At 38.1% G+C, this 13,972-nt stretch overlaps 1 protein-coding gene across 1 annotated transcript in view; it reads right to left on the reverse strand.

Moving 5' to 3' along the window:
* Window positions 1-13,972, reverse strand: part of LOC126375406 (neurobeachin) — a gene marked incomplete at its 3' end in the record, with an annotated part of 592,334 nt that overhangs the window by 293,589 nt on the left and 284,773 nt on the right. Inside the window, exons 9-10 of the mRNA XM_050022313.1 lie at window positions 7,311-7,457; window positions 6,197-6,511 (exon numbers count right to left, since the gene is read on the reverse strand). Of these exons, the coding sequence (XP_049878270.1) occupies window positions 6,197-6,511; window positions 7,311-7,457 (462 nt within the window). The remainder of the gene's footprint in view (window positions 1-6,196; window positions 6,512-7,310; window positions 7,458-13,972) is intronic.

Genomic DNA, 13,972 nt, shown 5'->3' on the forward strand with positions numbered 1-13,972 from the left:
AAATTGTTATTTTTTGTACTCCGACCCTATCTACCTAAAGGCTCTTTTTACAGAACTTTTGCGGGAATCTTCCTACTTTAGAAAAGGCACATCACTGCTTGTGTAGCAGAACGGGATTTAAGTCTTGAAAATTTAGTTGAAGTTGGTTTAAGGAATATACTTACGGAGGTCTGAGTAAGAAGATGTTTTGGATTTGCTTTTTGTTGGTAAGTACTAGTTACCTTTTTTCATCATCATCAATTTAAGAGCCACGCTCTTGTCGGTATAGCATTAATGCTACTTTTTTAGGGAAAAATAGGGCACTGGTTTCCCTCTTGCCTTCCGCCCCGCAGTACTCCGTCTGACGCAAGTTACCTTTTTTATCTACAGTAATATGATAAAGTCCCGCCCGCGACTCTGCCCGCGAGGATTTTGGTTATCGCGATCCGGCCAAGTAGTTAATGTCAAAAAAAAAAACAAAAGAATATCGCGCGCGGCATGTCCCACTCCTAAATAATATAAAAACTAGTCTTATGTCCTTTTCCAAGGTTTATGCGTGCGTGTATTTATGTTATTTTTAATTTTTTATGTTTTTATTCTGTTTTTTCTTTTTTTCTATGTTTTTTTCTAATCTATCTCTGTTATCATCAAAATCAGTTGAAATCGCCTGAAAGCCTAACAGCCGAACAAAGCCGCTAAGCAGTAAGGCTAACACACGAACTATGGTCTCGCTCCCACTTACGCGTCAGGTTAGGTACGGAATCTCCGAAATGTGATTCCACGACCACTTTGTATTGTAATATCTGCTATGATTCAACAGAATACCAAGGCCTTGTCATCTCAGACTTATTTGAAATTGAAATTGTATTTGTGTAGTACTGACTACACGAAATTGCAAGAATTTTCCTTGCGTTTAGAGTTGTTTAGGTTACTACGTATAGCGAGGTAGAAGTACAGCTGTTATGGTATGCTAGCGTTCTGAGAGTGAATACATTAAGTTAATACTCAATAAACTAAAACCTCTATCAATCAAAATGTGTATTAAATGTAAGTTGTGAATAGCTGGAAACCCATGTACCTGCCGACTGACTGACATAGTTTTCTCCCAGAAGGAGCGCCGGAGAATAAAAATTATGTATAGGAGGTGTGATCGGAACCTCCAGGTTAGTATGGGAAAACTTTCACATCTTGAAAAACTGCTCCGCATCAGGGAGACACCATACGGCCTAGCAAACCTATCGCACCTGGAACTTTTTTGTTTTAACGAGACCTATTTTAAGTCTTGGTCAAATTCTATCGCCGGTAAAAAAAAAAACAAAATGGCCGAAAAACGAGATGGCCGCCATACAAAGTCAACCGTTAGAGGTAGATGGGTCAGGTTCAGGGTCAGGTTCACGCATAATCTAATTAAAAAAGAATTCACTTTATTGCACTTAACAACTAGTTACATCACAAACAAGAAATGGACTTTTACAAGGGTGGTTAAATGTAAGTTGTGAATATATATATGTGTGTGTGTGTGTGTGTGTGTGTGTGTGTGTGTATGTGTGTGTGTCGTAAATGAAGCTGTTAGCTACCCGAAAATGATACAATAAATATAAATAAATTAGGCAGTGTATGCGTGTGTGTGTGTGAAATAAAATGAAATGAAATAAAAATTATTCGAATATTAATTTAATTTTATCAATTTATTAATAATTATTAATTTATTATTTATTTATTAATTTTATTTTATTTTTTGTGTGAATGTGTGTGTATGTGAGAGAGAGAGAGAGAGCGAGAGTGTGTGTATTTTTTTTTATTCGGAATAACATCAGCTAGTTTTACATAAAGATTACAAGTTACAATTATACAATGTGTGTATGTGTATAAAGAATATTACCAGAGGGTAGATAAGAAAACTGACTATGAAGACGTTACATGAACTACTATCGCGGTACATGTAACTAAGAGTTTCCTTGAAGTTTCCACTTCCTGAATAAAAGTTCCGACACGGTCCCCGGTTATGAAGACTGCAAGATTCAGGACCGCGAGTTATCCCTAAAAGCTTTGTTCAAAACTCATTTCTGAAGGCACCGACACTACATTTATTTAAATCAACATTTCTACTGTAAATTTTATTTCCATATGTTGTACGTAGAAAATACTTACGAGCAAGACATAGAACTCAAGTTTCAAACTATTTCTGAACATAGAAGAAACTGAACCGTGCATAATCTTCTCTCGTGTGGCTTGTGAGGTCAACGACCGATTTCATCAACCCTTAGGGTTACTATTGAGTCGCCATACGCCCCTGACATGGCTCATATAACTTACTTAGGTAAATCTTCTATCGTGTGGGTTGTGAGGTGGATTACCGACCCCATCAACCCAACCCAGTAACTTAGGGAAATGGTAGCCAAAAACAAGACTGCTTAACGTGCCCTCTAAACCACAAATCATCGTACTTAATAATAATAAAAAAGTTTATTTCGGACAAACCACAACACATATACATTTACTTGCACATTTACCAATATTTATTAAATATTTTTATTTTTATTTATAAAAAAAATGCAAAATATAAATGTGCATGGGTGCCGCGATCCACAGAAAAAAGGCCAGGGTTCAGCAATTATTTACCCAGGGCAACACTGATTTTCATCCCTCGGACTTTCGAACAATAAAGTGATTTTTATGTTTGTCCGCACCGGGATTCGATCCTGAGACCACAGGATCGTGAGCCCAACGCTCATCCACTGACCCACGGAGGTCGTTATTGTACAGAATTAATTTTGAAATATCTCAAAGAATATTCATAAGGCGATTACGAAATACCAATAGCAGAGTCGCGCAGGGATTAGTCAAATCAGAAGATTAAGACGGAATCCATTACCATTGACGTGTAGGTAATTAATATTAAGAATTGAATGAGAAAAACTTTTAATGATGTCTTATGGAGAAAAAAACCTGCAGAGAGGGCATCAAACAACACGAGTGTTCGCTAACTTGATTGCAAGAGATTAGGTTATGAAAATCGAAATTTCTCGAAAGTTGAAATTGGCCGGCAAGAAATTCTCGTCAAGCCAAGACTGCAAATTAAACAGATGGAAAAGTTTCCAGGAATGATTCGCCAGAGTTTATTAAAACTGGTGAAACACCGCGAGTCCTACAGTCCATCGGTGTCAGCTTTCTATTAAGAGTTATAACAGAATTTACTATAGTAAATTCCTTGAATCTTGCTGAGGGTACCATAAACTTAAGTAAGGATTCATATTTCTACTTCTGTTCCGGTGAAGAATAATAAGTACGTATTACAACTATGGCCGCCACTAGGATAACTGACTTTTCATCTTCGTAGTAATTTAAGAATATTTCGAAAACGTATTTTGATGAAATTTCGTAGGGCAGACTAAGAAACAGTTTGACAATTGGACTACTTATAAAGCTTGTAAGTCTTCTGAAGTGCAAGTTACTGAATAGAAAATGGAGAAAATTACGACTATAGGTCTACAAGGGTAGATTATTTCTTTCAAGTGTAATTCTTTCAGATGACGCCCTGACTAGGCACGCTAGGCATCTTGTATATTGTTTTTTACCGAGTGACTTCCTTCCCCACTTGTCCGGCCAAATAGTTAATGCCATCTGGGACTACCCTAAAAATACTAATAAGTTATGTCAAATATATTTTTTTAATTGGGAAGACATTATTTACATAACATATCACGCATGTATAAAGATTTTATTACAACGTGAAATTCCACATTTAGCAGCGTAATACCTACCTATACATTTTGGCGCAACGTGCAACAGCCTTTTTTCCCCGATCAAGTAATCTGGAGTAAATATTTAAAATTACGAGATACCTGAGGGAGTGCTAGCGTTTCCTACGAACCTATTGAATATTTTATAGACGAAGCTGGCTCTGATACAGAGCTGGGATAGAACAAAGTCTTGAAAGAAATTGTAGAAACAAGTGCTGAATTAATAAACGAAGCTAAGAATCTCCTGAGAGATTTGAATATTAACATCGTCTGTGTAAAGAAAACGATGTAGGTAATATGAATAGAAAATACACAAAAAGCTCCTAAAATTACGACTAGACAGTTATTGAAGTGAGTGAGTTTAATAAAACTCAATAACATTATATTTTTCCAGAACATCTAATAGGTACTTATTTCGATATTGACATTATTTATGACAGGCCTTATAAATATTGTAACAAATTACAAAAATATCAAATAGAACATAAAATAGCCGTCAAACTCCGACATTTGATTTTGTTTCTCACGTCAATTTGTTTCTAGCTAAAAAGTACTTATATTAAAAATAATTGCAAAATGATACTGATATAATGATACTTGTAACATAGCTAGTTAAGATGTTTATCTGCTTTGTAAACAAAAAAGTACATTGTTAAAACGATAAAGGGTTCTTGAAGGCTGGACGATGATATATGCTCGGGTAAGTTTCATCATACCCTAGTACTAAAAATAATAAAGTTAATGCATGTATGTATGTATGTGTACCAGGAGACCATAACACAGGTAGTAGCATAAGCAACGAACAACGCAAATATGGATGAGTCCCTGAATGTTCGAAATTCAGCTTGTATTTAAAAGACAAACTGGATGTTAAACTTCGTACCGGCAGTGGACAGTTCCTTGCTTGTTCTCTTTGTTTGGACACTCCAAAAGCAGCCACAGACTCATAGTTAATTAAACGGACTCTTATTTTGAACATTTGTTTGCCTTTCATGTTTCCTGTCTGTTTGTTTGTTTCCTGTGTGTTTGTTGTTTGCTTTTGAAATACATTTCAGCTTAGTACCTACTTAAAGGACGTATATAACTGAGTAACCCTTTCTGCGTACTCATGCGAGTAATGTGTTGAAACTTGGCTCCAATCCTTTCTACCTAATTCTGGTACACATTCATAACTTCCCGAATATCCGCGTAATGTTACACAAGTTTCAAAATGTAATATTTCAGAACCCTTTTATTATAGGCCTGTAATTTGTGAACAAGTAAATTGTATATCTCTACATTTGTTTGACAAGTTTAAATAGCAACACCATTAACCAAATACGAATCAATTCCGCACCTGATTTAGCGTAGGTTCGATCATTTATTACACTGAACAATATATTATATCAACACGTCATCGAATCTATCCTCCATTAAATACTTATTTATAGAAACGGACCGAGCGTCGAACCCTGTGGGACCTCTTTATTTAGTTAGGACGAACGGGGTAAGTGAGTTTCTAAATTCAGTAACAAATACCACCTCAGTTTAATAAAAATATTCCTTACTAATTCATACATAAAAGACATAAATTGTGTTAGAGGTCACTTGTAAGTATCCTCTTAATATGTTCGCGACTGCTTGAAACGTCCTTACCTAACCTTATACCAGACCCGTATATGTGTACGTACCTACCGTACTCCACGTGACCGTAAAGGCAAAGTAAGATCAAACAGTACGACAAAGACTACAATAAGCTATATTTATGTTCGTGCTTCAGTGAGACATACAATCATGCATCGTACTGTGCCAATGTAGCCTTTGAATAATACCAGTGATTCATCTCTTGCTTTGTAACGTAACAAACACGTTGTGAAATTACTCTTCTCCGATTTTACAAACGATTTATTTACGCTGAAAGTATAAATCGTCTTAAAACTGCATCCGACAGAGTTCCCGTTGTTTTTGTTGAACCTGTATTAACGTATCCTTCATTTAAAAATATCAAAATCGTTAAAAGTTAGTTTAAAGGAAACCCAAGACAATTTAGTTTCAAAGAAAACCAGATGTCGGCATGCATTGTTGAGTTTTTCCGACAATTATAACAATGTACCAGGATACCACGAAGTTAATGAAGGTGTTAAAGAGGTAGTTGCCCCTCCAAGTAGTATTAGAATGGAAACTCCCTGTTGTATGAAGCGTCTTACTTCGTGAATATTCTGCGTAGGGTCGTGGACCAGGTCGCCGTAGCGGTCCACGCGGACCTCAGACGTGGGGAGAGGTGTCCGACACTCCGTTGGAAATCGGAACTGACCCTGGCACACCACAAACAGCATAGGACGTTACAAGTGTAAGTGACACATTTGCTTGTGAAAAGGTGCTGTGAAACCTCATTGATTTACTAGCTTTAGATCAATAAGATTCCACTTCAAAACATACATAAGCGAGACAAACATATATAAACTCAATAGGAGCAAGCGGCGCGACATGCTTACACGCTTGCATGCTTCAATATCTACGAGCAGGGACGCATGCGCGGCGGCCACTTCGCGCGCTTCGTCGGCCATGCGCCTTCCTCTAGGCGTCGCGTCTTCCTTCACTACTACACATGCTTCTTCCTTTTCTGGCGCCTTAATATCTTCTTGCGAAGCGTCAAGGGACTGAGGCTCAGGATTCTCGGGACTCTCAGGAGAGGGAACATCAGGGAGGGACTCGGCAGCTGGAAGTTCAAGCTTGGGAGCAGCCTCGCTCACCCTTTTGTGGTTCTCCGGCAAACTGATGTTGCATTCGTTGTCGAAACGGAATTGGCTCTGTATCCAATGTTAGCAGGAAACAAATACACATTCTTTGTTAGTCAAGTCTACTGGCCAAAATTCACAAAATTTTATTGGAAGTAACTCCACAAAATACCTTTGAATTTATAATATAATTTAGGAAAAATGTGCCAAAGAACACAAACTTACTTTAAATTCACTGAATTAATAATTTAATGAAATCTCTGCTGATTTTAACGAAACTCCTTTCAAAGATGTTTCAGTTAAAGTAAGTTTAAGTTAACAAACTCCGGTGAGTGGATTAACTATCAAATTGGACAGGGAAGATTATCTTTTTCTACTGTGTTACAAAAGTAATCTACTAAAATTATCGGGGCGTTTCTGGCTAATAGTCCGGGGTGGATTCGAATGAAATCAAACTATCTATCACAGAATCACTTTCCCCTCTAAATATGTGATAGGGTAAAAATGAATTTCTTACGTATTATGCTGTCTTTCGATTTGGAACTTGATCTGATCAATCAATCAGAATCAGAAGCAAACAGAATTTTAGAAATATTTGTTACACTATTCACTCACAACCCTCACTGGGGTCGAGGATTTATTCCTTTGAGAATCCCATGAGATAACGTCAGATTGTAACTAATCAGATATTGAGAGATTTAAAACTATAGGTACAGATCGATTTAATCCTATTACTCATATTAATGGCCGTAAAACGCTAAGGAGTAAGGGAGAGCGCGGATTATCTGTCTCGCTCGCACTTACGCGTTAGGCGTAAGGAGGTGAGGCACTTAAAGTATCTGCTAAATAGGAACATTATCATCGCTCGTACCTTGTATCCGGGTCCGAGGCGGTGCATGGCGCAGATCTGGTGTGTTGTTAAGGCCTCTCCAAACAGGTAGATGGCCGCCATCTGCCCGCAGAACACTCGCTCCTCGTCCAGCTCGGCGGTCGCGCCGATGTAGCACTTGTCGAAGGGCTGTGGAAGGTCACAGCTGATTAGTTTTATTAATAACTACTTTATTCAGAGCTCTTTTGCTGGGCTACAAGTAAAAGACACTCTTGACAAAAAAGAAATAACCAAAATTCAGTAGGTAACATAAATTCAAATAAACGATACTTTAATAACCGAGGCGCATGCAAATACCGTGATAAATCTACCAGGCAATTAGAAGGCAGTAGCAGTGCTCAAAATACACTGGGAATGTTAAGAATCATACGTCTTCTGCCTAATGACATATTTGTTCTCAAACATGAACACACGTACAATAATCTTATAACATGTTTATCAATTTGTAATTGCGTAAAGTAAGAAGTCAAATTCAAAAATAACTTTATTCAGTAGGTAACTTAGTTACACTTTGAATCGTCACTTTTTCATAATGAACGCCTTATCCGCTGCTGCAGCTTCTCACTGCCTATATGGTCCCCCAAAAAAAGCCACAAGAAAAACCTCGGCACAGTGCCTTAGACGTTCTTTAAAGAAAAAAAAAACAGAATATTGTTAAACAATTCAGTAATTTGGCTGCCTAAAATAATTTTTAGTCTCGGAACATTTACTTCCTATAGCGATGCGGTTACCTATCACGTTGGTCTAACAAAAAGCTCGGTGAGGCGTGGATACTTAGTTCATTTTGCGATGGATGTACCTTTAACTACCCCAACTGGGATATAGCGTGAGTTTATGTTAACATTATTTCATCAATTGAATTATATAGTGTGTAAACATTCCCCTTTCACTGCACAAGTGCACAATCTTAAAAGCGACGTTGTTTTATTGTTCATCACGAATGGGTCAAATACAGGGTGTAAGTGACATCGCATCGTAACGAACACTGAGGGAGATGATTCAGCTCCTTATTCTGAGTTAATATCAAGTGGAATTTTCTAACCATCAAAAACATTTTACTGATTATTTATATCTATTTTAGTAGGTCAGTATCTATGTGTGTAGTATGTAAGTAGTGTAGAGGCGGAGAACAGAAGTCCTAGTACGACTACTCAAGGCACCATCACACTCGCGTCAGACAGAGTACTGCGGGGCGGAAAGCAAGAGGGAAACCACTGCCCTATTTTTCCCTAAAAAAGTAGCATGGAGAATGCTACACCGACAAGAGCGTGGCTGTTAAATTAGTGATAACGTAGGTCAGTACGGCTCTGTAAGTTAAGGAACCTGTTACGATACGAACAAAGCTAATCAAATTGTGTTTCGTAACTAAACAACATTCCGAGCGATCCTCTTACACAATTCTCGCAATAAACCAAGATAACGCTTCAACGGACGGAATGAGGAAGGAATTCCTCTAAGCCTCCACCGACCTCGAAATCTCAGATTATCCCAGATTCAGATGGGATGGCCACAATTTCTTTTCTTACGCTGCTAATTTTCTTAATTTAAAAAAATATTGTTTTTCATTCACAACAGACAGGAAAGACCGTGGCCGACTGAGAAAAAGATGGCGTGATGAGGATGCATCTTGAAAAGAGAAAGCCCTAGATCGAGAGTAGTGGAAGAAAGGGAGAAGAGATGATAGGAATCGAATCAGTGTAGGCTAGGAATAATCTCCTTTTCTATCTGGTGTCAGGATTATTGTTGAGCCGCCAAAGGCCCTTGACGTGACTCAAGTAACGACTACGTACTTACATCAGAAAGTACTAACCGAGACCAACGGCTTAACGTGCCTTCCGAAGCACGGATCATCTTACTTCTGGACAATCGGGTGATCAGCCTGCGATGTCCTAACCAAACTAGGGATCACAAAGAGATTTTTGTGATTTTGCCCCACCGGGATTCGAACCCGGGACCTCCGGATCGTGAGCACAACGCTCAACTACTGGACCACGGAGGCCGTTATGGAGAGGAATGGAAGAAAGGGAAAAGAGATGATAGAAATCAAATCAGTGTAGGCTAGGAATAATAATCATAATTCACACCAGATAGGAAAGGCTAGGTAAGTGTGCTCTAAATCTTTGAGCATGTAAATCTAAATCTGCAAGAAGATTTGGAAGCGGATAGAGCGAAAGTGGTGTGTGTAGGAACTGTGACAATAGGGGGTGAAAATTTGACCGGTTCAAATATAAACTATAAAATGTTTTTTTCCAAACCATTTTTTGTTTCAATGTGGCTTATTACTTTACATAGCAAAACCATTTTTGTAAAAAAAAAACTTTAGGTATAAAACAATTACCTTATTAATTTGTTTTTGCCGACGTCATAGTAGATTTGTCGCAAATGACAAATCCAATATTAGAGGTATATTGTTTGTACATAGATCGTGACTATTCCTTTAAAATGTTTCATCTGTTGCTTCTGGTACGGTCCAGAAACAACCGGGGAGGCCTATGCCCACTGCTGGGCATAGGCCTCCCCGGGCATAAGTCCGAACAAAACCAAACAATGTTAAATCATTTTTTTTCGGGTCCCTGCGATACAGGCTTATGCTTAGTGCAGGGTCCGCTGTTTTATCTGTCTATATGTAGATTTTCTGAAACTACCTCATAAAACCAGTTTTTTGTAACAGATTACTATTGTAAATCTCTTTTTTTGAAATAAATATTTTTCTATTTCTATTTCTATTCCAGTACTCTGCTCAAGGAATTTGAGAGGTATGTAATATTTCTTGATCCCCAAATACAACGTGAAATACGTACAGAGCGCTTAATTTATACATATAACACGGCTCAGTGAGTTTTATTGTTTAAGTTTAGACACGTGCTGTAAACAATCTGCTAAAGTTTCCAACTTCAATGTTTGATAGTTGCAAACTTGTCTCGTTTAGGGACTAATAAGGTGCTGTCAGTTGCCCCCAATCGTATCAAAAACAAAAAATCAGCACCTAATTAATTCAACTACCCCAGAACCTATTCCATCGAGAATTTAATAAAAACCAACGAAATACTCGGAATTCGCTCGACGTTAGCGAAAACATGTTTTGGTGTACACTCACGTTAGTTATTTTTTAATTGCCGACGTAAAAAACGTTGGTAAACTTTTTTACATAAAAAAAGCAAAACAAGCAATTAAGTCGGTCTTCAAATAGATGGCTGATATTATTAGCTTGGAAGGGGAAACGAAATTCCGAGAATTAGGTAACTTAACTTTGGAAGCACGTCCAGGGGAACTGACTAAATTTAGTTGGGAACAAACCCCGATAAACTTGTTGGGACTAAATCGCGTTTTAAAATACAAAAGGGTGTCTTGGTAAGGTACTTTCTTAAAGGTACGAGTTGGCAGCGGACGACATGAGGCAGCAGCGGACGACGTGTGGCAGCGACACAACTTTGGCAATGAAAGATATTAAAAAAAAAGAAAGAAAGAAACGTTTATTATAAAGGAACACCACAGTAACAAATAAATAATATAAAACACGGAGTAACACATAACTTACAATCAAAATACATAATAAAAACAACTTACACGAGAAATACAAATAATTGACTGTATGAACTGGTCAATTTCATAGAAATACATAGAAACCAGTAGTGTCGTAAGTGTGGCCAATTATTGGTCAGCAAAAATTTAGTTTCGATCGCCATCGACTCGCAAAGAAGAAGAAGTAGTGTCTCTGCGACACGTCGTCCGTTGCTGCCTCATGTCGTCCGCTGCCAACTCGTACCTTAAGGATACGCCGGCGGTGTTCAATTCGTTACGTCCTAATAGCATGTAAATTCCTATTTACGGCCAAAAGCTCCGCAGTTTACCCTTAAGAGGTGCTGTGAGACACGTGGCGACACTTAGCGATAATAAAGGGGTGCTTCGGTAAGTAGTCCAACGAGATTTCGATCAGCTCGATCATGGAGTTGCAAATAAAAATGGCAATAAGACGTTACCGTTAAGAAGTGAATTTAGATCCAGAGTGCTTGAAGATAACGGCATGGAAGCGATTACGTTTGGAAACAAAGTTGGTGTCGAAATTCAGAATATCGGTCAACGGAAAGTAAAACGGATTCTGCTAGTCTGGCGGGTTGAAAAGGTCACCAAAGACAATGTAGTCTCATTATATTGAAGGTAGGTTTAAAAGCTACATTGAAGTATTTCATATAAAAAAGCAATATTGCTATTTGACATTCAATTTATTGACATTGCGTACGAGCTTTCTGCAAACTGAAAAATTGTTTTTAGATGGATTGCTACAACGCGACCTTTTTATACATAAGCAGCCTATATACGTCCCACTGCTGGGCACAGGCCTCCCCTCAATCAATATAATATAATATTTTTAGTTTTTAGTATATTTGTAGTTTTTACGGCTAATAGCCGGGACCAACGGCTTAACGTGCCCTCCGAAGCACGAAATCATCTTACTTTTTCGGACAATCAGCTGATTCAAGCCTGAAAAGTCCTTACCAAACAAAGGACAGTCTCACAAAGTGATTTCGACAATGTCCCCATCGGGAATCGAATCCGGACCTCCAGATCGTGAGCCTAACGCTCTATAACCACTAAGCCACGGAGGCTGTTATAAACCTTTTTATACCTCCCGGTAAGTTATCTTCAAGGTTTTATGTTATCGGAGTATCTTTCAATGAAATCAGTGTTATTTTGACAGACCATAGTGTAGCGTTCGTTAAAGTTGGCAAGGTTCTTATTGTACATATACACGGTGTTAGTGACATCGTAACGAAAACTTTGAAGGATGATTCAGACCATGATTATGAGTTGATATCAAATGGAATTTTCCTTCGCAAAAGTATAGAATTGAAAATAATTTAAACAAACAAAAAAATAAACATCAATTTTCCGTCAGGAAATTCCACTTGATATTAACCCAGGATCATGGTCTGAATCATCCCCCTCAATATTCGTTACGATTTCACTAACAACCTGTATGTAACAAACAAAACAACACTAATTAGTGTGATATTCTACACTATCCCACAATGGTATGTCATATAATCCTACTGCACAATTGTATATTATATATCCCAACGCAACAGATCAAATTAATATAATTATTACAGCACCACGTAGGAAGTAGGGACCCATCACAATACAATAGACACAAATTTAACAGGATCCAATAACCCATTTCAATAGTTGTATACAAAAGACGTTATATAACATACCATAAACGCACACCCGTAATCCCTAACGGGGTGGGCAGAGCCACGATTAACATAACATAACATAAACAGCCTATATACGCCCCACTGCTGGGCACAGGCCTCCCCTCAATCAACCGAAGGGGGTATGGATCATACTCCACCACTCTTCTCCAATGCGGGTTGGTGGAGGTGTTTTTACGGCTAATAGCCCGGACCAACGGCTTAACATGCCCTCCGAAGCACGGAATCATCTTACTTTTTCGGACAATCAGGTGATTCAACCCTGAAAAGTCCTTACCAAACAAAGGACAGTCTCACAAAGTGATTTCGACAATGTCCCCATCGGGAATCAAACCCGGACCTCCAGATCGTGAGCCTAATGCTCTAACCTCCAGCCACGATTAACCAAAGACAACTTGCAGCCACTTTTAATAAGAATTCCTAAGATAGATATGACGAATGTTATTATTACGTTAGAAAGGACACCTTGATTTTTACTTTTTTTTGACATCATATTACATTGAAAATTTTCCTGCCTATGGCAATAAGTACATGGTTTGACAAATGGGGAGCCCTGACGTATCTCACGCAGTAACAGAACACCATCCCTCTTACATAACATAAGCACGGCTGTTATCTTAGTAATTCCGATCTATTTTACAGCTACCAGGAATTCAGAAACCTTAGAAGCTTGTATTAACAAGGCAAGTATTAACTGAAATTCTGTTTCATATGCAGTTTACAGTACTGTGAACGCAATCGCGTTGCATAAGACAATTTCACAGGTTATTTAGCGTTCGTCACGAGGATAGCAATTATGAACTCGTATTTATGTAACGTTATGTAAATTTTAATCAAAATAAGGATTCAACAGTCCTCCATTTAATATTATTTTGAGAAATGTTACGTGAGTTTTGTTTATTGTAGATGGCAAGTGAAGGCACCCAGTTCTTACGTCATAACCACAATACCTACATATAAACTCACGCCTACACGCTGGGGTAAGCAGAGACTATGGAATTCCATTTGCTTAGATCCTAACATACTTCTCTCGCTTCGTCCACATTCATCAATCTTTTCATAGTTTCATACACGCACGCCGGTTCAGAGAAGACCGCACTGAACATTTTCTAAGGACATGTCCAACAGCCACTCCGCGCCAGATCATGCAATAGCGCGCCAGATCATGCAATAGCGCGCCTATTGACATTGTTTGGGCACAAATCCTGTAAACCACATGTGTCTATGATCCAAACATTCCAATCAAGAATTCAAATCCATTAAGTCGAGATATGAACCCAGACCGACTTGATAGAACGATAATAACATGGAGATGCCAGAAAGTAATGATCGAAAAAAATACGTGAATATGTGAAGAAACATTATTTAAACGAAACATTATCTGTAATTTTTTGCTAAAATGATTCGTGTCATATTGACAATGACCCT

Source organism: Pectinophora gossypiella, chromosome 19 (assembly GCF_024362695.1).
Source record: "Pectinophora gossypiella chromosome 19, ilPecGoss1.1, whole genome shotgun sequence".
In the NCBI taxonomy this organism is placed as follows: domain Eukaryota; kingdom Metazoa; phylum Arthropoda; class Insecta; order Lepidoptera; family Gelechiidae; genus Pectinophora; species Pectinophora gossypiella.